The sequence below is a fragment of the Gopherus flavomarginatus genome, chromosome 4 (genome assembly GCF_025201925.1).
Source record: "Gopherus flavomarginatus isolate rGopFla2 chromosome 4, rGopFla2.mat.asm, whole genome shotgun sequence".
Classification (NCBI taxonomy): domain Eukaryota; kingdom Metazoa; phylum Chordata; order Testudines; family Testudinidae; genus Gopherus; species Gopherus flavomarginatus.
The window spans coordinates 94,726,309-94,751,402 of NC_066620.1; the positions used below are offsets into that span (position 1 = coordinate 94,726,309).

The window sequence follows — 25,094 nt, forward strand, 5'->3', positions numbered from 1 at the left end:
CTGGCTCCCCAGTGAAGGAGGGGAAAAGCTCTTACAAAATGACAGAACTCCGCACTCAACTAATAAGGGTGCAGAGTTGGATTGTCCAACCTGTAGTGCCTGAAAAAGTATGTATGACCAACAGGTGGCAACCTTACACAAATCTTCCTTTGAAGACCGTTCCTTCTCAGCCAGAGAAGTAGCCATTAGAGTTGTGCAAATAGCTGATTTTCTGGTTCAGTGGCCAACACCAAAAAAAAAAAATATTAGTTTGGGTCAATCCAAAACAATTTTATTTATTTATTTATTTATTTATTGATTGTGAAATGAAAAAACTGAAAAAAATTAATTTCATTTTGTTGCTTTGTGGGGAAGAAGGACTGGTGGTATGAAACTTTTTAAAAACAAATGATACAAAATTCTAAACAAACAATCATTTCAAACAGAAAAACTGCCATTTTTGGAACAAAGAGACTAGACTTTTTCCAGGGTTTTTTTTCCTTTTCCCCTTAGGGCAAAACAATTCAGCAAATTTGCCAAGAATTTGTGAAATGTTTCAGGTTTCAGAGTAGCAGCCGTGTTAGTCTGTATCCACAAAAAAACAGGAGTACTTGTGGCACCTTAGAGACTAACAAATTTATTTGAGTACAAGCTTTCATAGGTTACAGCCCACTTCATCGGATGCATGGAATGGAACATATATTGAGGAGATATATATACACATACAGAGAGCATGAAAAGGTGGGAGTTGTCTTACCAACTCTGAAAGCCAATTAAGTAAGGAAAAAAAAAACTTTTGAAGTGATAATCAAGATAGCCCAGTACAGACAGTTTGATAAGAAGTGTGAGAATACTTAAAAGGGGAGATAGATCCAATGTTTGTAATGGCTCAGCCATTCCCAGTCCCTATTCAAACCTAAGTTGATTGTATCTAGTTTGCATATCAATTCCAGCTCAGCAGTTTCTCCTTGGAGTCTGTTTTTGAAGCTTTTCTGTTGCAAAAATTGCCACCTGCAGATCTGTCACTGAAGGACCAGACAGGTTGAAGCGTTCTCCTACTGGTTTTTGAGCGTTATGATTCCTGATGTCAGACTTGCGTCCATTAATTCTTTTGTGTAGAGACTGTCCGGTTTGGCCAATGTACATGGCAGAGGGGCATTGCTGGCACACGATGGCATATATCACGTTGGTAGATGTGCAGGTAAATGAGCCCCTGATGGTATGGCAGATGTGCTTAGGTCCTATGATGATGTCACTTGAATAGATATGTGGACAGAGTTGACATCGTGCTTTGTTGCAAAGATAGGTTCCTGGGTTAGTGTTTTTGTTCAGTGGTGTGTGGTTGCTGGTGAGTATTTGCTTCAGGTTAGGGAGGTTGTCTGTAAGCGAGGACAGGTCTGTCCCCCAAGATCTGTGAGAGTGAGGGATCATCTTTCAGGATAGGTTGTAGATCTTTCATGATGTGCTGGAGAGGTTTTAGTTGGAGGCTGAAGGTGACAGCTAGTGGTGTTCTGTTACTTTCTTTGTTGGGCCTGTCTTGTAGGAGCTGACTTCTGGGTACTCATCTGGCTCTGTCAATCTGTTTTTTCACTTCAGCAAGTGGGTATTGTAGTTTTAAGAATGCTTGATAGAGATCTTGTAGGTGCTTGTCTCTGTCTGAGGGATTGGAGCAAATGCGGTTGTATCTTAGAGCTTGGCTGTACACAATGGATCGTGTGGTGTGTGCTGGATGGAAGCTGGAGGCATGCAGCTAAGCATAGCGGTTAGGTGGTTTCCGGTATAGGGTGGTATTTATTTGACTATCGCTTATTAGCACAATAGTGTCCAGGAAATGGACCGATTGTGTGGATTGATCTAGGCTGAGGTTGATAGTGGGACTGAAATTATTGAAATCATGGTGGAATTCCTCAAGGGCTTCTTTTCCATGGGTCCAGATGATGAAGATGTCATCAATGTAGTGCAAGCAGGGTAGGGGTGTTAGGGGACAAGAGCTAAGGAAGCGTTGTTCCAAGTCAGCCATAAAAATGTTGGCATACTGTGGGGCCATGCAGGTACCCATAGCAGTGCCGCTGACTTGAAGGTATATATTGTCCGCAAATGTGAAATAGTTGCGGGTGAGGACAAAGTCACAAAGTTCAGCCATCAGGTTAGCTGTGACATTATTGAGGATAGTGTTCCTGATAGCTTGTAGTCCATCTTTGTGTGGAATACTGGTGTAGAGGGCTTCTACATCCATAGTGGACAGGACAGTGTTTTCTGGAAGATCACCGATGGACTGTAGTTTCCTCAGGAAGTCAGTGGTGTCTCGAAGATAGCTAGGAGATCACTTCCAGCCCTGAATTTCTATGATTCTATCCACTAGGATCTGCTTTTCGGTCTCCAGTCAGCTAAGGAAAAGTATTTTTTTCTGAATTGCAATACAAGCCTGGGCTCAAAGAAGGGGGCAATCAAACAAAAAACTTGAGGTTATGCAGGTAGAAGTAGGAGGGCCAAGATCTCAAAACTATGCTGTGGTGGTGAGTATGCCAAATACCTCCCACTTTAAAATAAACAAAAAAAGCAAAGCACTTTTGAAAGACCCTTGGGATAATGCACTTTTCAAGCTCCTTGCCCATCTGATGGAGAAAAAAAGATGTAAGATGAAAGTCCCTGGCTTGAACCTACATAGTTCATTCAGTTAGCAGAGAGATCTATTTAAGGAGTACTCCTGAACTCTAGGTTCTTAAAAATACTGATTGGGACAAATCTAGCATTTGTTGGGGGTGAATCCATTCTCTCTGATGAGCCAATTAGCAAGAATATTCACTGTTGATCTTGTCTCTGCCAGGTGTACAACTTAGACAGCAAGAAGTAGTCACCTCCACCCAACAGTGAAGAATGCTGGCTTACAGACTAAAGGGAAGAAAAGTGGAGAAAACACCCTCCTCTCCCCCACAAGGAGTTTGAAAAAGAGAAACTAATGTGCAACCATCTTTCTAAAATTATGGAGAGGACCCATCAGACTGAAGTGATTTTCTCCCATGCTCTTCAACACAAGGACATCCAGATCCAAGAAAGATGAGAGGAACGGGCTCAGAAGTGGTCTTAAGAAACCTGTGTCAGTCAGTTAAGAGGTCTGGAGCTCGATTACAGCTTGGAAATTACTCTTGGGTATCTAGAACCAGGATCTAAATCTACCTCAGAACTTATGAAATGGTGGTACCTAAAAAGACCTAGATGAGGAGGCCGAGAGCTTTGAGGTTTGTCTGAAGGAAGCGATGTCTTAGGATCAGCAGTGTCTTTCAAAGGTCTAGTGCAGGCTATCCCAAAAAAGGCTATCTCCCTGAAAGGAGAGGGCCATAAAAGAGGGCTGAGATAGGAAGTCACCTATGAGAAGGCTAAAGAACTAGATTTTTACTGGTAAATGTCAGTAAACATCAATTTCACCAAACACACGCACATCATTTTTAAAAAAATATTTCCATCAAAAATCAAAACTTACAGATCGCCAAAGAAAGTAAAATGCTGCTTGAGAACTTAGTTTGATTTAAGGACATTTACTTTGTATATTTTGACATGTGATGTTGACAATTTGTGTTTTGATGGTTATAAAGCTTTAACTTTTTGTATCTCAACATCTGCTGCCATTAAATAATTGTCTGACCACACCCACATAATTTCCTGCAACAGAGAAGATTTAAATTGATAAAAATCACAAGATTCTTAAAAATAAACATCAATATTATCCGTCGAAATGATAAAAAATAAAAACAGAGTTCAGCCAAGCCTACCTATCAGCCAGAATGACAACACTGCCTGCCATTTCCCAGGCCAGTATCTGAAGCAAGTCTCTGGCATCACATTTAAGTTTGGTTAATTTTTTCTAGCCATGCTGCACTGAAAGTCCAGATTTTGCACAGACCTTGAATTCATAAGAAAGATCAAAAGGAAAGTGAGGAAGCCAGCAAGCTGAGGGAATACTTTTGGATGGGGAGAAAAAAAAAAAAACTTGAAAACAAGTGACTGGTCACTGCCTACCAAGAGTAAGTAGTAGAGAGCAATTCATTGGTTCAGATTGTGGAATAAGGAGCAGACAAAAAAAAGCCTGGTATACACTTGTGAAGGAAACCATACTACACTCATACTAGCTATGCTCACATTCAGCACAACTGCTGCTAGACATATTTCAACCTTACTGCAAATGACGTCTACAGCCTATAACAGAAGTGGAATGTTATTTTTTTTATCTTTAGTGGCCGATAATCCTTTAATCAGACGTTTTGATTCCTGACTGCATAAATCAAAGAGGTATATGAGACCAGTTGTTTATTACATAAACTTCATTTCCATATGCAATTGAAGGCAATTTAAGGGACACATAATGTACTATCATTTTTGTACCAAACTCTCTTTAAAACAATTAAATAGATAACATAATTAAAGAACAGAAAGCAGTTTTTAATAAAAACTCTTGAAGCAAACCTGCTTAATGCTCAAGAGAGATGGTTCCCCAGCAGGCCTTTGTTCCAACCTTAACTTGAGACATTCATGGATAACATTGAGAAGTACTCGGCAAAGGACCAAGAATGCAGGTTCAAAAGATGGTAAATCCATAGATTTCAGCTCTTCCATTGATACAGTGCTGCATTTTTGCTCTGAGGAGAGTGAGGAATTTGACAACTGCACATAATCTGAACACAACATGGGATCTGGGAATTCCGAAAACTGTAACAAAAAATAAAGTAAAAAAGTATTGTAACAAGGATTTTAAATAATGTAAGTTAAAGGATCAATTTTAAAAAATTACTTGCATGAAAAAAGAAATCGTTTTTAAGAGCCAGGCTATTAATCTACTATGATCTAATATACTGGAAAGTGTGCAAAGCTATGATTTCAAATTAAGTCTTTTTTTAAAAAGCTAAAATCCTATTTCCTCATAAAGCTGCCAGACCGAGGACAAATAAAACAACAGGTATGGACACTTGAGAATGAACAATCCAATCTTAATTTATTTCTAAGATTAGAAAATGATTAAACTATTCAATGAAGCAAAAGATTCTCTGTACAGAAAGAAAACTGAATTGCACGTGAGAGCCTGGAATAGTGCGGTTAAGACAAGTAACACAAAATGCTAAGTATAGCTAGTATATTTTTCAATTAAGGAAGTTAAACTTATATTTAATATTTAAAGCTGATTGCATTCAGAGATATTCTCAAGGATTTAATCTAAGCTGTAAATTTACCCAAATGTAATGTGTGTTTCAGGCACAGTGGGTGATAGCAATTTAGAAATTTGTCCTTTAATATGCGTGCAGTGCTCACTAATGTTCATAGGAATTGTGCATTATCCAAGGACAAAATTTGTCCCTAAACTCTTTAAGGTTTATTATGGTCTAATCTCGTTCTTATATTGCACCCATTACTGTGATTTTTGAACACGTTCCATTGATGCATTAAGAGATGTGACTAGCATCTGTCACATGTGGTTCTCTTTTTTTTTTTTTCAGTGCTAGATGCATACAACATTGGATTAAAGTGAAAGGTAACTGGATTAAGAATAGAAAGTAGATCAAATGATCAAGTGCAGTCATGAAAATTAAAAACTTTAAATATGCTAACTATTTTTAGGCTCACCAGCTAATAGAAAATTTGTTTATTCCTTTACACCCACATTCACATTTTTGACATTTTGTTCCTACTGCATCAGGCAAGCTCTGCTTTCCTAGAACAGTCACACAGAATTATTTTGCCTGACATAGTTAGGCAATGTACTTTTCCAGTAACGTACTGTGTTCATTGCTTTTAAGCAATGGCACAAAACTAGTTGGCAGGCATAGATTCTAAAGGGACTTTAAAAAAGCACTAGCCTACTATTTGATAGAAAGTTCTTTGAATTTGACCAAACTAGTCATCTTAAAGACAAAAAAGGGCTGATATGGGCTTCTTTGGATTATACACATTTTAGAATTACTAAAACTAATTCCTGTGCATATAATAGGTTAGTCTGGCAATTCCTTACACGGAGTTTCCACCAGCCCATGAAAAACAATACACAGAGAGAGATTTCTGTGTTCCAACAATCTATCCATTCCAAACTGAAACTTCAATTCCTGCCCCCAGCTCCCCTCTCCCTCCCCCACATCTTCAAGGTTTATGTCCCAGTCATCACCCTCATTTCCTCTCTAGGATGACCAGATGAAATCACCTTTACAGCTAATCAACTGTTTCTCAGGTGAACCAGCAGCTTTAAAAGGCATGAACTCCTTCTCCTCCACCCTAAGGTGGAATACACCGGATAAAATCCTGACCTCGCTGAAGTTAGGGAGTTTTGCCATTGACTTCAATGAGATAAGGATTTCACCCACTGTCTCCACAGAACTCTCAGTCTCTGCTGGGACAAAAATCAAGAAAACAAGATGAATTAATCAGCATGTACCTGTGATACAAAGTGTGTAACATTTCTGCTTATATATGTTTAAAATTTCATGTAAAAAAAAATCAATGATTTATTTCAACACTATTCCTGTGCAACCCTGCAACTAGTTGGTCTGCTACTGCAGTAATTAATCTTTTCAAAGGAAATCTCACTACACCTTCCTTTTACCTAATTCAATTTTTTTAAAATAATCTATTTTCTGGGGCTTTAATGGAACCATAACAATAGCAGTCAAAGCTTTTTAAAAGGGACTTTTTCATTAGCAATAAGCCATATGAAAATTAGTAAGGATTAATTTTACTGCTAATGTGCAAACAACTGAAGGTTCAAGTCTTCATTTTAATATAAATACAGTTTTTTCAAAAACACTTTTGCCAACAATGTGTTTTAAGAGCTGCACTAAGAACAAAAATAACCTAATGAAATTTAAATTCTCAACTTGGAATATAGCTAATAAGAATATAGATTTCAGTATTTGTTCAGTAAATTTTTAAAAGAATCTTTCAAACAACGTAAGACTTTTCATAATACTAGGGAATTATTTCTAGGAATACAGGATTAAAACACAAAATAACTAAAAACGGTATTTCATTTTCTAACACTAGACATAGTACAGCAAAACTTCCAAATACAGGGCATCTATTATTAGACACCTAAATCCCTATTAAGCCACTTAAATAAGATGCTTGATTTTCAGAAGTTCTGAGCAACCACAAATCATTCTCTGCAGACATTTTTCTAGCACCTCTGAAATATTACACCATTTGTTTAAATGCCAAAATATGGGTTTCCTAGCAAGCCTTAGTTCCATATCCAATACAAGTTAGGCAACTAAATACTTTTAAAAATCTGGGTGCAAGGCACGTAACTCTTATTGAAAGTGGGATTTAAGTCACTAAGGGTATGACACTGCAACTAAAGCCTGGCACCTGGCCTGTGTCACCTGACTTGAGCTCACGGGGACTCAGGCCGGAGCTCTAAAAACAGAAGTGTATAAGTCTAGGCTCAGGCTGGAGCCCGTGCTCTGGGACCTTACAATGGAGGACAGTCCCAGGGCCCAGGCTCCCCCAAGTCCAGATGTCAACACTGACATTTTTAGAGCCTGTAGCCTGAGCCCCACAAGCCTAAGTCAGCTGACACAGGCCAGATACCAATGTTTAATTGCCACATAGGCATACCCCAAAGAACTTTTGAAAATTTTACCCCAGGTCTCTAATTTTGAAACAGACATTTGAAAATGTTGGCCCTGGTCCTACATGACTTTAATATACATGAAGCCTTTCATCTGCATAGAGCTCATTGCAGTACTGGGTCATAAGTGTGATGAATATCTAACCTCAGTTCATACTATATATAAACATTTTTATTCAAACAAATTAATTTCCTGAGTTTTTAGATATTAATGTTTAAGTTACATAAACAATTCATTTTCAAAATAGAGTTCAGGAACCAGATTTTTTTTTAAATCAAAGCTAGTTTTTAAATAGCCATTGCAGTAAAAATTTCTTCACATTTTGTAAAACGCACGTGTATACTCAAGCACACAGACAATATATAAAAATTCTTTAACAGAAGTAACACAAAGGTTTATAATGAAACACGAATGATTTCAATTATAATAGCAAGAATGTCATCCTGATTTACAATAAGCCTTACCAACCCACAAAAGTAAATTGTAACAGATACAACTATGTAATACGTAATACTTCCAGAAGGAAAAGAAAACAATGTAAGGATATTTGCATAATCACTGCAAGACTTTAAAGTTGTACATAACATACACATATGTAATGGAACAACTTTTGCAAGTCTTATCTGAAAACAAAGTACTACAAGTAGAATAGTTTTGTTATAACAAGTGTTCTTGTAGATTAGCAGTGCTGTCATTGTCTCTAACAAACTAGTCTACAAGGGGAAATTATTGTGGAATACACTTGGGTGTGAATTTAAAGCACACTAGCTACTCTGCACTAACTCCCCCTCTGGGCAGTTTTACAGAAGACTAGGAATGCCTTTGTTCTCATTAGCTTAATACACATTCAAAGTGTATTAAGCTAATGTGCAGAAAGGCACTTCTAATGCACAATAAGAGCGTCCATGTAGAGAGTTAGTACAGAGCACCAGCTACACTATGATTTTTCCGCTGTGTAGATAAACCCTCAGACTGAGGAGCCAACATCACAAATCTTCATCCAATATATATAATTATGCATTAGTCTAAATTTATTTTTGTGTTTTTAGTACAAAAAATATCAGTGAAACATCATGATTTTAATACTTTTACAGAAAACTAATAGAACAAACACAAAAATGGAAGTGAAATGCACCCGCCACAATGGCAGCCCTAATCAGCATTTGAAGAAGTGTTCTTAAGATCAGGACAAACCTAGAGAAAACAACGTCTGCTAATACTGGGTAAAATTTTCAAAAAGTGCTTAAGTTATAGTAATTTAGGAGCCTATGTCCTTTTTTCAAAAGCACTTAAGTCCCTACTTGGATTTAGGCACCTACAGCATTCACGCATTTTTTAAAATTGTACCTATTATGGGTTGATTCTCAACACAAGTACATTTGTACACTAACATGATATACGTACAAAGATTAAATAAAGTGTAGGAAAAAACAAAGATAGCAATGAAATATATAATTACATAATGTTTCCTGTATAAGTGGTTTTGGGGAAGGGAAAATGGAAATATTATTTAATGTATATGGTCTGCAGTAAAAAACACAACCACCAGCAAAACTGATAAGCTATTTACAATAAACAGAACCTCAGAGTTGCACACCTACACTTACAAAAAAGGAAATTATACCTTAACGTTAACTTGAATTTTTTTTGAAAGGGACTTTTAAAAATTGGCATTTCTAATAGACTCTAAAAGTTAACCCTTTTAATAGCAATCCCTGAATTTTTTAAGTATTTTTTTAAATTATAAAAATTATATTGTTATTCCCTTTTGAAATCTACAAGAATTTTTTCAGCAAAGGAGCATGGGACTGATTAACAAAGAGAAACAATGAAAATGACTATATTTGGAGTACTGTCAAATGCAAAAAGTAGGCAAACAGAAAAATATATATTTGCTGTATTCTTTTAGTTAGCTGTAAGCTATTACTACTGTAGGTAAAGCATTTCAGAGAAATGTGATTTCCAATTTGACAATATCCCATTATTTTTTGGGCAAGCACAGGAAGTTTACAAATGTTGTTTCAATAGTCCAAAAATGATGGAACAGCTTAGTGAAAATGAGCCCCACTGAGTGCTCTGAGGTCAGAAAGGTGCTCTCAACTATTCTACAAAAAGATTAATGATCAGTGGGGTCTTAGAAGTACTCCTCTGCTTGATTCTCAGAATGTTTAATCACAGGGACCAGCAAGGGTTCTGCAAACTATTGGTGGTTCAGAAGCTGTGGTCTGAGAACCACTGTTCTAGAAAGGCATGCAGCTGTATCTGAATAGATAAAACAGGAAAAAAAAATGCAAAGGCATGCCTTCAAACCTTGGAATTATTTCTCATTCCTATTCACTTTTAAAAGTATGCTCTACATATAGGGCCAAACTGTCATACATAGTTTCTATTTTTTTAACCTATAAAAATGTGAATGCACATGTGTTCACTAATACAGAATGGCACACACACATCAGCATGTACATGAACTAACTTTTTGCACATGCATATACTTCAGAAATGCACAAATGTTTTCATACAAAATCTTGGAGCACATTAGCAGAAGCCAGTTTGAAGCTGGCTGCAACTTCAGCCAATAGTTTCAGTTTACTTTCTGTAGAGAACAAAATGATCTCAAGATCAACAGTAGTACTAGCATGGTTCTTCACACCATCAAGTTACTTATAAACGTGAATTTATTAATCCTCAAAACCCCTTGTGAGGTACATAAATGTTATCCTTTTACAAATAGGAAAACAGAACCAAGAGGATCCAGCAACTTGTCCAAGAGCACAGAGGGAATTCATATAAGAGCTGTGATTAAAATGCAGAAGGATCCCTGGGTCCCAGAACTAGTCCTTCCACTAAAGAATGCTACCTCATGATGGAAGAAAAAACCCTGACTACTAGTATTTCTAAATACATGTTGTCTAAATTGTATGTAACACTGCTTATGTCATGATTATTGAGCTTATGGTAAGAAATGTTATTTTTGTTCCAAAATACAAAAATATAATAAACAAATTCCATCAATTACCTATGCTTATTCCAGTATTAAATATCAGGAGAGTTAGCAATTCATGAAGCTATAGAACTAGTTTACTGGAAAGGATTTCTCCATGGAAAATTGTTGTTTCTATCAAAATATTATTAAGGTTATATAATCAATCACTCAACTAAGGAAATACATATGCCACGTTGAATAGTAACTTAATTACATGATCAGAAGCCATTTCTAATATATAATACAAGAGCCTACTTTTTCTTCTTAAAGTTATATACAAACGCAGCATCTTGCAAGATTATTTCCATTCATGTACACTTACACTATTATCATGGTCATAACTGTTCGCAGAATCATTACAAGAAAGAAAATATACACCATAGAACATTTTAAGTTTAGTCAGCAGTTTGTATTATGCAATTTCTGTTCAACTGCTTACAGATTTTCTTAGGTGAAGTTCATGGATAAAGCAGTTAACACTGAAGTGACCACGATGCCTTAAATTTTTTTCACTATTGCTCAGTGTTATACTAAATTTGTAGTATTTGTGTAAGAATTGTTTACTGTGTGGTTAGGATTAGATGACATGAAGTATTTGCATATATTGTCCTTACATGTGCGGTGTGCTAAAATCTACATCTAGAAAAATAGACAGTAAACCCTAAATTGCATTTTGGCTTAATTCACCTCTGGAGACCTGAATTCAGGTCCTGTTTGGGCTACAAATTCTAGCCATAAAAACTTCAGTAATCCATAGCTAATTATCCTGGACCTTAATTACTGCATGACATTTCAACCAGTAAACTCAGTTTTTTGTTTCCATCATCACTTTCCATTTTATTCACTCATAATTTTCTTTATTTAGTGTATTATAACCTGACACAAAAAAATGAAAACAAATAAGAGTCGGTGGAAAAATTTAATGGACTTAAGCCACTTTCTTCCATATATTTTTCTGGTTAGACAAGACCATTAGATCATCTACTCTGATCACCTGTATCAAAGGCCACACAATTTAATCCCATATTGAGGCCTATAACTGGTGTATGGCAAAATCGGTTTCCAGAAAGTCATCCAGTCTTGATTTAAAGACAAGCAGTGGAGAAGCCACTATTTTCCCCTTGGTCGTATGTTCCGTGTTTAATCATCCTCACTGTTCAAAATCAACAAGGAGTCCGGTGGCACCTTAAAGACTAAACAGATTTATTTGGGCATCAGCTTTCATGGGTAAAAAACCTTGTTCTTCAGTCTTTAAGGTGCCATCGGACTCCTTGTTGTGTTTGTGGATACAGACTAACACGGCTACCCTGATACTGTTCAAAATGTGTGTCTTTCTTTCTAATTTGAATTTGTCTAGCTTTAACTTCCAACCATCAGAACTTTACCAAACAATAATGATGCTTATAATAAATATAGTTTATTCTACATGTAAGGTTCATTCTTACTTTTGCTGAGGTCAACAGAAAAATTCCTTAATTTCTTTGGTAGCTGGAGTAGGCTCTTAATAGTAGTGCATCTCCTTTCTCTCATAAAATTAAAATGATTAACTCATTAATATAAAGTTATCTCAAACAAATATGTAAATTAGAATGAGTTATTGATTCTTGGAATTTACCAATCATTACTACCACTTTACATAATAAGAGTGAGACACTTTACAAATCAAATTGCAACACCTGAGAAAACACCTATTTCTAATTAGCAGAGATTACATACCAAAGGTAAGAAACAGGTGTGTCCAGAATGAGATTTTATTTTTATTTTTAAAAAGGAAAAAAATTTAAGTCAGAAAACTGGTTTGTCAGGGGAAAATAACGGATGCTTTCCAAGCTCTTGATTCAACTGTGGTAGGTAACATTTGAAACAATACTGAGGGGGGTGGGGAGTCGAGTGAATCTACAGTATTCCCATTTATGCCAGCAAGGAACCTACCTCCAGCTGGTGATCACCCTTTACCAATGCCATACGGGCCCTTTGCAAGGAACCATGCATTAGCTTGTGAAGTCTTAAAATTAGCTTCCTCAACCCCATTTGCTTCAGTGCTTTGTCTACAAATGGCCTGTAAATAGAGGTCAAACAGTGTCTGCTGCAGCCTGCCTCGGCACTGCACTCAGGAATAACCCAACAGGCCAAGTCATCCTCTGATTCAAGCCTGTCAAGCTTCCTTGAAAAATGGTCCTGTAGCTGAAAGTCAAAATTTGGCTTATTGGTAAAAGTGTTCTTGATGGCTTGTCTGAGTTCCTCAACATTCTCCTCAGAGATTTGTTCTTCATCTTCACTTTCCTCTATGCATGTTCCTGAGGATTCTTTTACTTCCACTTCCCTACTATCTTCCTCATCCTCTGGATCATTGTCCTTGGACGGTTGAGGAGAAGGAATTTCAAACACTGGCCAGCCAATGTCAGACAGATTCTTGATGCCCAAAACAGTTCCCATAATCCTTAGTTTCTGGTTTAAGTCTTTTGTAATGTTTAACCACAGACAGAGTGCCTGCACCCTGTCTTGGAAGTCCTTTGCAGCATACTTTTCATAGTCCTTTTGAAGGGCCTGCAGAGATGGATAAAGTGCTTCTACATACTCTAGCAGCTCCATTATCCTCTTTACTTGCTCAAAGGAGACCCGCTGACGATGAAGGTGTTCATAGTAACTTGTGTAACCCACAGCACTAGTTCCATGGGCTGCTTTGCAATGTCCTTCTCCTGAAGTATCATTGAAACTGGCTCCATTTCTTACACAGGAGAAGTTTTCATACTTCACTTTGAAGGTGAGGATTTCATTAATAATATCTGGGATGGCTTGACGGGCTGTATACAGAAAGAAATCTTGGTCATTAACGTTCCGGCCTGCATGCCAAGCTTGCAGCTCAAGCCAGATCAGTTCATTGGATCGATTAAAAAAGACAGAGGAGGTGTTTTCCTGTCCTCTCTGTTCCCTGTCCTTTTTCTTTGAGACTGAGGTAAGCTTTAACAAAAGCCGTAGGGTTTCAAAAAATTTTAAGCGGTCTGCTGGGCAATCAGTCCTAGAAGTCTGGCGTGCAGTTCTGGCTATAGGCATGGGCACAGAGACTGGAAGCTTAGCATTGCTACAGCCAAGGCTGAGGTAAGGCTTATTGAGATCAACATCTAGAATTGATTTTTTTGGCAAGGACCCAGCAACTGAGTCTAACATGAATGAGCACTGCACATTTTTCTTGAGATCTCGTTCTGTTGTCCTAAGGGTGGCTCGGATCTTCTTCCCATGCTTATAGCTGTGTTCTTCCACATTGTCAGTGGTTTTGCCATTGTCTTTTTGTGGAGGCTGATTTGGTGCACTCATCTTTTCTGTAAAAGAAATCGAAAAAGAATTTGACTATAGCAACATGAGGACCCTTTTTTAAAGAACGCTGCTCTTTAACTACACTTCATGAGTCTTATTTTATTTGTACTTTCTATCCACCCAAGCTTCCAAATTCTATTTTATTTCAATCATATGCTAAAAAGATAGCAAGAAAACAATTCCATAATTAAAAGTAATACTTGCATTTTGATTTTATAAGTTTAGGTGGCATTTCCTTATTATTTACAGAATGCCATAACCTCCACTAATAGAATTTATACTGTACTGTATTTGTACTGTATACCATGTATCATCATGGTACCTGATCAACTTCCTGATTTTAAAAGTTATATACACAGTGACACGTTAATCTAAATCTCCATCTGTGGGAATTAAAATAAACTGAACCAGGAAAAGCTAAATTAAAAAAATCTAGGTCAAATGTTAGATAAAAATGACCAAACAGGACTTTTCCACCTCTGAATATCCATCAATCTTAATCTACAAATTACTAGTACAACACAATAGCTCCAAAATTTTCTCTCTTAATTACACAGTCAAATGGATGCCAACAATTCATATACACAAGTGAAAACCCTAGAACATATATACTTTCCAAAATAAATAAATGCTGAATCCACTTAAAAAGGAAGAGAACACCATTGTATTGTGAGGTTTAACTCTGCAACCACTGGTAAGACCATTTTGCAGTACTAAATAAAATTATAATAAATTGACTTCTAATTATAATTACCTCTTTTGCTGCATGTGGCAGCTGGAGTCAGTGACTAAGCAGCAATCCAGAGAGCACAGAGGGACTAATGGCCTGGAGGCAGATTGACTGTAAAGGTCGGGGCCTTCTTTAGTTTCTTGCATACAGTATTTACAAAATGGGGAAATCGGCAAATGATCAAAATGTGAAATCGTCAAAAGTTACACAACTGAGCATTTTTGTCTGATGCCAGTAACTCTCCTTTCTTTACACTGAATGCATTAGAAGTGTAAAAGTGGTATCTGCAAGCAGTAACAGTCAGAACAGTGTACCCAACCACCTAGATTCTCACATCTCAGTAGCATCTTATTGAAAATATTTTAGCAATGATGGAATGCTAATTACAATTCAGCACTTTTAAAAATATATATCTAGTACACTTAAGGGAGCCAACACTAGCTGTACCACAACCAAAGGGAAATGTATCACAAGCTGTTTTTTCTCTATAACAGAGAAACAATACAAAATGCTGTAAACATCCCATGTTGCCAGTGCAAGATTATTCCGTATATTGGGTACATTCCCATACTTTTCCTTACAGAAAGTATCTGCATTATAGCCCTGACAGAAGTCAGGGAGGTGGCCACTAATGAAGGTTCTCCTCAATCTCTGTGCACGCACAGCCTTTGCTAGAAGACACCCTTCACAGACTTAGGCCTGGTCTACACTAGGGGGGTGGTGTCGATGTAAGATACGCAACTTCAGCTATGGGACTACCGTAGCTGAAGTCGATGTATCTTATTCCAACTTACCTCCCGTCCTCATGGCACGGTATCAACGGCCACAGCTCCCTCACTGACTCTGCTACCACCGCTTACTCCGGTGGAGTTCTGGAGTCGACGGGGAGTGCGTTCGGGGATCGATATATCGATCCCCGATAAATCGATCGCTACCTGCCAATACGGCGTGTAGTCTGGACGTACCCTTATGCAGCATGCATCAAAGTCCATCCACTGGTCTCCCCTTTCACAAAACAGCTAGAGGAAAAACTGGTGGTGGTACCCCACTCCTTATCTGTTTTAGCCCAGTGGTTAGGGCACTCACCTGGAATGTGGGAGTCCCTGGTTCAATTCCTCCCTTTATCTGACAGGGAGGAGGAATCTGAATTTGGGTCTCCCCCACTGCAGGAGTGCACTCTAGTCACTGGGCTATGGGGATTTCTCAATCTCTCCTCCCAAAGCTGTTCCACTTTTTGTAAAATAAATACACCTCTACCCCGATATAACGCGGTCCTCAAAAGACAAAAAAATCTCACTGTGTTATAAGTGAGACCGTGTTATATCAAACTTGCTTTGCCCCCCCCGTTCCTTGTTCCCTGTCTGCCCCCTGCAGAGACCCCCATCCCTAATCACTCCAGGATCCCACCCCCTACCCTACCCCCCTGTCCCAACTGCTCTGACCCCTATTCATCCCTCCCCGACCCCTAACACACACTCACCAGCAGCAGCGGGAAGCGGAGCAGCCTGGCCTCAGTCTGCTCCACCCTGCCAGCTCCCAGCCAAGGCGCTCCACTTCCTGCTGTCGGTGAGTGCGGAGAGGTTGGGGAAAGGATGCCCTCCCGCACTCATCTGCGGCGGAAAGCAGAGCGACACGGCCCCAGCCTGCTCCGCTTTCCTTGCCCCAGCCCCAGCTGTGTCGCTATGGGGCGGCTGGAGAAAGGTCCTGCACTCACCTGCGGCGGGAAGCGGAGCGCCACGGCTAGGAGCTTGCGAAGTGGAGCTGGCTGGGGCTCGGCTGCTTCGCTTCCCACCGCCGGTGCGTGCAGGGAGATTGGGAAAAGGACGCTTTCCGCACTCACCAGTGGCAGGAAACAGAGCGAGGCGGCCCCAGCCCGCTCCACTTCGCTTCCTGCTGCAGTTGAGTACAGGGAGGTTGGGGAAAGGACCGCTGCTGGTGAGTGTGAGGCGGGGGGCCCCTCTCCCAAGCCTCCTCCACCAAGCAACACAGCTCGGGTGAGGGGAGGGAAGCAGAGCGGGCTGCTCCTGGCCCCCCTCCCCAGCTAATCCCCTGGGCCACTCTGGGACTGCAGGGCCCCCAAAAGTGCCCTCCCACAGCTCCTGCCCCTCAGACCCTGGCGGGGGAGCCCCTGACCACTCCCAAGACCCCTCTGCCCCTTATCAAACCCCTCAGCCCCAGCCTGGCCTGACACCTTTAACACGCTGTTCAGAGCAGCGTGTTAGAGCTTTACTGTGTTGCATGCAAACCCACATTCTATAGGGTCGCATTATATCGGGGTAGAGGTGTAGTCCTTGAAGAAGGAATTTGAAGGGCATGTCTATATGGTGATTTAGTGTATGGCAAGCTGGGATGTAAATCTACAGTGCTCTAGCCTGCCACACACCGAGTGTGTATGTGGAGCCTGCTGCCTTGCGCAGCAGAAATATCAGCACTACCTACTCCTCTGACTGTTCTGTGGGTGTTCTGCTTGCTTTTGTCAAAATGCCTGAAAGCCTAAATGAAGTGTTTCAGAATGAAACATTCTGTTTTGACATACCAAAACATTTTGACTTTTTTGGTTTGGTTGAAACTATTTGGCAAACTCATTACAAATTTGCAAATAGTTTTGGTCAACCCCAAACTGCATTTTTTGGTGCATTGTTTGAAAAATGTCAGCTAAGTCAGCCAGTGATAACTGTGGGGAATGGAATGAATGAGGAAGAAGAATGAGGCCTGGTCTACATATGAAAATACATTGTGTCAGCAACTGTTTCGCAGAAGCTTCTGCCACCTGGAATAGCCTTCTTGTGTATCTCAGTTTCACAGACTCTCCAGCTCATTTTAAAAGTGAGGAGAAATTTATTTTCTTTCTTTCTTGCCTCTTGCTGAATTTCTCTCTACTACTGCTATTTAATATTTAACTTGGTATTTATATGTTATGATTAAGCAGCATTTTTGGGTGTAGTTTATATGACAGATGCTGTAAAATAGCCCTTACATAGGATAAAAGTTGTGTTGTCTTAGTTACCAGATATTTTATAAAACAAAACTTTGGCTTTGTCTATTTTCTTCCCTGGAAAATGTTGACATCTCTGGAATGGATGTAACTGCTGCTTGGTATATAAATCATTCCTTCCTCTTTTTCTGCCTCTGCTCCCACATCCCGGCATTCTCCCATCTCTACCCTTTTTTGGGGGGTGAGGAAGAGAAATAAGGAGACCCTATGCTGGAGGTCTGTTCACATTCTTATATGTCCAGTATGTGGACACTGGTTTCTTAATTACAAATCATCTTTTTTACTATACTATCAGTGATACTATAGTAGAATTCAGTGAATTATTTTTAGGCACCCATTATAAGGAATTCCAGCATGTGTACTTAATGATCAGATTGTTCAGCAACTGATATCTTCCTTTTTCCTTGTCCAGCTATATAGAATATAAATCTGAAGTGCAACATTAAACACTTAAAAAATCCACAAAAGATGTCTTTTGCCCCTGAACCTTAATAAAATTTCTTTCAAGACAGGGAGCTTATTTCTTCATTGTTCAATTTGCTTTGTGCATTTGACACCATGTGCGTGTAGCCAGTTTCACAGATTCTTCTATATAATCAGTCAATTCTCCCTTTTTTCTGTGCAAGACTCATAGTAGCAGGCTAGAGAAAACGCATTTAAAAAACAAAAAATGCCATTGTAAAACCACAAAAGGCCAGGGGAACCTAATTGCAGGTGTAGAACATGATATTACTTTTAAGTTTTTATTTTTTAACTGACTAGATTTCAAGTTGATGTGTGTTTTTTATTTTAAAGGACGAGAGAAAAAGACAGCCTGGGTTTTAATATGCTAGCATTTAAATGGCCCCTATTAAGCTTTGACAGCCAAGCTGAATTGTTGCTCTCTCACACACCACCATAAGTTAAGGGTCTTCCAGTCACTTGTCAACCGTACAATTTTCAGTTTCATAGATTCATAGACTCTAGGACTGGAAGGGACCTCAAGAGGTCATCGAGTCCAGTCCCCTGCCCTCATGGCAGGACCAAATACGGTCTAGACCATTCCTGATAGACATTTATCTAATCTACTCTTAAGTATCTCCAGAGATGGAGATTCCACAACTTCCCTAGGCAATTTATTCCCGTGTTTAACTACCCTGACAGTTAGGAACTTTTTCCTAATGTCCAACCTAAATCTCCCTTGCTCCAGTTTAAGCCCATTGCTTCTTGTTCTATCATTAGAAGCTAAGGTGAACAAGTTTTCTCCCTCCTCCTGATGACATCCTTTTAGATACTTGAAAACTGCTATCATGTCCCCTCTCAGTCTTCTCTTTTCAAAACTAAATAAACCCAGTTCTTTCAGCCTTCCTTCATAGGTCACGTTCTCAAGGCATTTAATCATTCTTGTTGCTCTTCTCTGGACCCTCTCCAATTTCTCCACATCTTTCTTGAAATGCAGTGCCCAGAACTGCACACAATACTCCAGTTGAGGCCTAACCAGCGCAGAGTAGAGCGGAAGAATGACTTCTCGTGTCTTTCTCACAACACACCTGTTAATGCATCCCAGAATCACGTTTGCTTTTTTTGCAACAGTATCACATTGTTGACTCATATTTAGCTTGTGATCCACTATGACCCCGAGATCTCTTTCTGCCATACTCCTTCCTAGACAGTCTTTTCCCATTCTGTATGTGTGAAACTGATTGTTCCTTCCTAAGTGGAGCACTTTGCATTTGTCTTTATTGAACCTCAGACCATTTCTCCAATACGTCCAGATCATTTTGAATTATGACCCTGTCCTCCAAAGCAGTTGCAATCTCTCCCAGTTTGGTATCATCCGCAAACTTAATAAGCGTACTTTCTATGCCAATATCTAAGTTGTTGATGAAGATATTGAACAGAGCCGGTCCCAAAACAGATCCCTGTGGAACCTCACTCGTTATACCTTTCCAGCAGGATTGGGAGCCATTAATAACTACTCTCTGAGTATGGTAATCCAGCCAGTTATGCACCCACCTTATAGTAGCCCCATCTAAACTGTATTTGCCTTGTTTATCGATAAGGATATCATGCGAGACCGTATCAAATGCCTTACTAAAGTCTAGGTATATCACATCCACCGCTTCGCCCTTATCCGCAAGACTCATTATCCTATCAAAGAAAGCTATCAGATTGGTTTGACACGATTTGTTCTTTACAAATCCATCGCTATTCCCTATCACCTTACCACCTTCCAAGTGTTTGCAGATGGTTTCTTTGATTACTTGCTCCATTATGTTCCCTGGCACAGAAGTTAAACTAACTGGTCTGTAGTTTCCTGAGTTGTTTTTATTTCCCTTTTTATAGATGGGCACTATATTTGCTCTTTTCCAGTCTTCTGGAATCTCTCCCATCTCCCATGACTTTCCAAAGATAATAGCTAGAGGCTCAGATACCTCCTCTATTAACTCCTTGAGTATTCTACGATGCATTTCATCAGGCCCTGGTGACTTGCAGGCATCTAACTTTTCTAAGTGATTTTTAACTTGCTCTTTTTTTTTTTTTCTCCTAAACCTACCCCCTTCCCATAAGCATTCACTATGTTAGGTATTCCTTCAGACTTCTCAGTGAAGACCGAAATGAAGAAGTCATTAAGCATCTCTGCCATTTCCAAGTTTCCTGTTACTGTTTTTCTCTCCTGACTGAGCAGTGGGCCTACCCTTTTCTTGGTCTTCCTCTTGCTTCTAATATATTGATAAAAAGTTTTCTTGTTTCCCTTTATTCCCATAGCTAGTTTGAGCTCATTTTGTGCCTTTGCCTTTCTAATCTTGCCCCTGCATTCCTGTGTTGTTTGCCTATATTCATCCTTTGTAATCTGACCTAGTTTCAATTTTTTATATGACTCCTTTTTATTTTGTAGGTCATGCAAGATCTCGTGGTTAAGCCAAGGTGGTCTTTTGCCACATTTTCTATTTTTCCTACCCAGTGGAATAGCTTGCTTTTGGGCCCTTAATAGTGTCCCTTTGAAAAACTGCCAACTCTCCTCAGCTGTTTTTCCCCTCAGTCTTGATTCCCATGGGACCTTACCTATCAGCTCTCTGAGCTTACCCAAATCTGCCTTCCTGAAATCCATTGTCTCTATTTTGCTGTACTCCCTTCTACCCTTCCTTAGAATTGTAATCTCTATGATTTCATGATCACTTTCACCCAAGCTTCCTTCTACTTTCAAATTCTCAATGAGTTCCTCCCTATTTGTTAAAATCAAGTCTAGAACAGCTTCTCCCCTAGTAGCTTTTTCAACCTTCTGAAATAAAAAGTTGTCTGCAATGCAGTCCAGGAACTTATTGGATAGTCTGTGCCCCGCGGTGTTATTTTCCCAACATATATCTGGATAGTTGAAGTCCCCCATCACTACCAAATCTTGGGCTTTGGATGATTTTGTTAGTTGTCTAAAAAAAGCCTCATCCACCTCTTCCATCTGGTTAGGTGGCCTGTAGTAGACTCCTAGCACGACATCACCCTTGTTTTTTACCCCTTTTATCCTAACTCAGAGACTCTCAACACTTCCGTCTCCTATGTCCATCTCCACCTTAGTCCAAGTGTGTACATTTTTAATATATAAGGCAATACCTCCTCCCTTTTTCCCCTGTCTATCCTCCCTGAGTAAAACTATACCCATCCACACCAACATTCCAATCATGTGTATTATCCCATCAGGCAGAGGGTTTCTCCATGTTACTTTCTGCAGTCTCTGGGGATAATCCTCTGATAAGTATGTTCATTAAGGATGGGAGGATTTATTTTTTAATAATAATCTACTGTCCAAGGCTAAAAACAGAATTGGCACCTGAGCACTGTGTTGGGTAACAGCAAAAGCCGTGGCTGCTAAGTCCATGCACTAGTCCATCACAAACTCATTAGCTAGCGATATTATCTTTGGAACAGACCTCAGCCAGCCATGGTCCGGAAGGTCAAGAATAAGTCATCGTACCAGAACACTGTGGTTCTAGTGAAGCAACAGGCAGCCAGTAAAGTATGAAGAATCACTGATGAAGCTTCCAAGGCCCTTGTAAGAGTGCCTATCTTCCTGTCCATGGTATCTTTTCAGAAAAGTCTTCCTCAGCAAGAATCATCATGTCCTTTGCCAAGGATACTACTGCTCTATCAGCCTTAGGGAGGAGAAAAAGAATGACAGAAATGTAGCGTTGGAAGGACTCTCAGATGGTCAAAGTCCAGCCCCTTGTGCTAAGGCAGGGCAATGTATACCTAGACCATACCTAGACTGGTGTTTGTCCAACCTGTTCTTAAAAATCTCCAATTCTGGGGATTCCACAGCTTTCCTTGGAAGCCCATTCCAGAGCTTAATTGCCTTGTGGTTAGAAGGATTTTCTTAATATGTAGCCTAAATCTCCCTTGCTGAAGATGAAGCTCATTACATTTCTTGTCCTATCTTCAATGGACATGGAGAAGAATTAATCACCATCCTCTTCACAACAGTCCTTAATATATTTGAAGACTGTTATCCAATCCCCTCTTGGTCTACCTTTCTCAAAAGTAAATATGGTCAGATTTCTAACCTTTCCTCATGGGTCAGGTTTTCTAAATTTATCATTTTTGCTGCTTTCCTCTGTACACTCCAATTTCTCCATATCTTTCCTGAAGCATGGCTCCCCAAACTGGACACAGTACTCCAGCTGAGACCTTATCAGTGTCGAGAATAGTGAGATAATTACATCCTGTGTCTTACATACAACACTTCTGTTAATACACCCTAGAATGATATTAGCCTTTTTCGCAAATGCATTACATTGTTGGCTCATGTTCAATTTGTGATCGACTATAACCCCCTAGATACCTTTCAGCAGTACTACCACCTATCCAGTTATTCCCCATTTTGTCATTGAGCATTTGAATTTTCTTTCCTACCTGCAGAACTTTGCACTTGTCTTTACTGAATTTCATCTTTCTGATTTTACACAAATTCTCTAGTTTCTCAAGGTTGTTTTGAATTCTAATCCTGTCCTTCAAAGTGCTTTCAATCACTCCCAGCTTGGTGTCACCTGCAAGTCTTATAAGCATACTGTCTACTCCATTATTCAAGTCATTTATGAAAATATTGACTAGTACCAGAGTCCAGACCCAGGACCAACCCCTGTAGGACCTCACTACATACCACCGCAGAGCTTGACAGTGAACCATGGATAACTACTTGAGTATGATCTTTCTACTATCTGTGCACCTACCTTATAGTAATTTCATCTATATCACATTTCTCTAGTTTGCTTATTAGAATGTCATATAGGACCGTGTCAAAGGCCATACTAAAAATCAAGAGATATCACATATACTGCTGCCCACCATCCACTAAGCCAATCACCCTCTCAAAGAGAAAATTAGGTTGGTTTGGCATGATTTGTTCTTGACAGATCCACGTTGGCTATTCCTACTTATCCTCTAGGTGCTTAGAAATGAAAATTTGTTCTGGTATCTTTCCAGGTATCAAAGTTAAACTAATTGGTCTTTGCATTCCATGACCCTGAGGAGTTTCAGAGATTCCCTACAAAACCTTCTACCTTTGTTGGGTATTTTCTATTATTCTTGAATGATCCGTTCAAAGGAGGAACAAATGGGTATGGTAAATTACATCTTCAGTTTTGAATGAAAGATCTCATCAGTGGCTCCCACCTCCTCTACATAGTTTCAAAAAGGTCTGAAAGCAAAATAACCTATCCTGTTTCTCTTGCTCTGAGTTTTCATGATCCAAATTTGAGAGTTCTCATTTTTGAGGGGAGAGCTAGAGCTCATGGAAGCAGATTATGTTCTGAAGCACTGTGTCTTTTCTTGGGCTGTTTGTTTTGGTGAGGGAGGGGCCAGCATCAAAAGGTCAGTTTCTTCTTATCTTTTGAGTCACAGCTCACAAAGAAGTCATGAGCCCCAGTTCTCATCATCATCCAATATCCCTAAGAGAGCCCAGATTTTCCTGTTCAGAAGGAGAGCCCTAAAGGATGTTAGACTCTTTATGAAGCGACTCAATTACGCCTTAAAAACCTGGGCGGTGACCATGGAATTTTCTCCTTTGGAAAAGCAAGTCTGGGACAAGGAATAAGGGGAATGTGGATATGACCTGAAGAGTCCTTGACTACTGAAGGAGGTTCAGTCTGGCTAGATCCAAGAGCTGAAGAGGATTAATCTGATCTCCAGGAGAGCCCCAAGAGGTGAGGGAATGCACAAACTGTCCAGACTCTAAACTCATTCCCCTGGCTAAGCAAAGGTCCATTCCTAGGAGCAACTGTAGCAGAGCTCCCTTTCTGTAGCTCCTGAAAGTTCTCTTGCATTTGGCCTGTTGCATCATGATGGAGGAGGGGATAATAAATGGAGAGAACGAACTTATTTGGCAGTTCCATTTGGGAAACAAAGTTCCAGAAATTTCAGACCCCTGAGGAGGAAGAATGATGAGATGATTTTCTCTTGATGCAATCCCAAAATAAAGTACAAGAGATGAGATTTCAGCAGCTAAATAAGGAGTACTGAACTGTCACTCTTTTTGCATCGCCTGAGGCACAGAATCTGGCAAGGGTGTAGAAGGAGCAATTCTCAGCCCAGCCTTATAGACAAGTCTGAACTGCAGTCATTATTTGCTGGAAGAAAGGTGCATCAGAGATGTTTCAGAGTGGGGGGAAGGTGAGGATCCAGAAACTAATTAAACGGGTAGAGTTTGTCATGTCATCTTTTTTGCTTCTAAATACAAGATAGTAAGAAATCCAGTGAGAGAGAGATTAAATGAGCAAACACCAGTGACACCAATAACTGGCCTTATTCTCAAAGCTTTGTTAATTCTCAGTTAACTGCAGGATAGAAGTAATTTCATGTAAAAGTAAAATTTAATCAACTCAAGACAGCCAAACAAAATACTTCACGATCTGTTTCAAAGACAGTTTGTTTGGTGCTTCATTTAAAGCAAGTATTATAAATTATAGTATTTAAAGCATTTTAAAACAAAGTTCAGAAATAAGGAGAGTAATTTCAGTTAGTTCTTTACTGACAGAAGACTTTTACCCCTTCATCAACTGCCTCAGACTCCCTGCCTCAGCACATTATCTGTATATTCTATACAAAAGGAAAAAAAGGCCTAATAATTTTTAAAATATTATGAATAACTAAAAATGTATTATAATATTCCAGAAACCCACAATGTGCCAGACATCCCCCTGCCTTCCATACATACACATACACAACAGATCTCACCCTACACAGCTTGAAAGCTAACAGCAGAACTTTACCAACATAGATAAAGTTAACCAACAAAAGAAAATTAGTCTTAATTGATATAATACTCCTCTCTCTCACAAAGATACAAACCCTTGACATATACTCTCAGTATTTCAATTCCCTTAAACATACCAAAACTGCTATGAACTACAGCTGCAGTTAGTCTGATTTATATTTTCTTAGTTCAGAGACAGAAGTTACGTTACCATGGTATTAAAATCACATGAAAGGCAAGAAAAGCTATTGATAAATTGCTAC

The 25,094-nt window shown here is 39.2% G+C and overlaps 1 protein-coding gene across 8 annotated transcripts in view; it reads right to left on the reverse strand.

Moving 5' to 3' along the window:
* The window catches only part of MAP3K4 (mitogen-activated protein kinase kinase kinase 4), a 166,345-nt gene that overhangs the window by 93,287 nt on the left and 47,964 nt on the right, over window positions 1-25,094 (reverse strand). For 7 of the 8 annotated variants that reach the window (XR_007773825.1, XM_050949014.1, XM_050949017.1 and 4 more), the window contains exons 3-4: window positions 12,502-13,889; window positions 4,441-4,683 (exon numbers count right to left, since the gene is read on the reverse strand). Coding sequence is in view for 7 of the 8 variants with exons in the window: in XM_050949014.1 (XP_050804971.1) it covers window positions 4,441-4,683; window positions 12,502-13,889 (1,631 nt within the window). In the remaining variant the exon portion in view is untranslated. Of the gene's footprint in view, window positions 1-4,440; window positions 4,684-12,501; window positions 13,890-14,638; window positions 14,800-25,094 lie in introns of those variants that run through there. The other variant, XM_050949020.1, reaches the window with a different exon arrangement.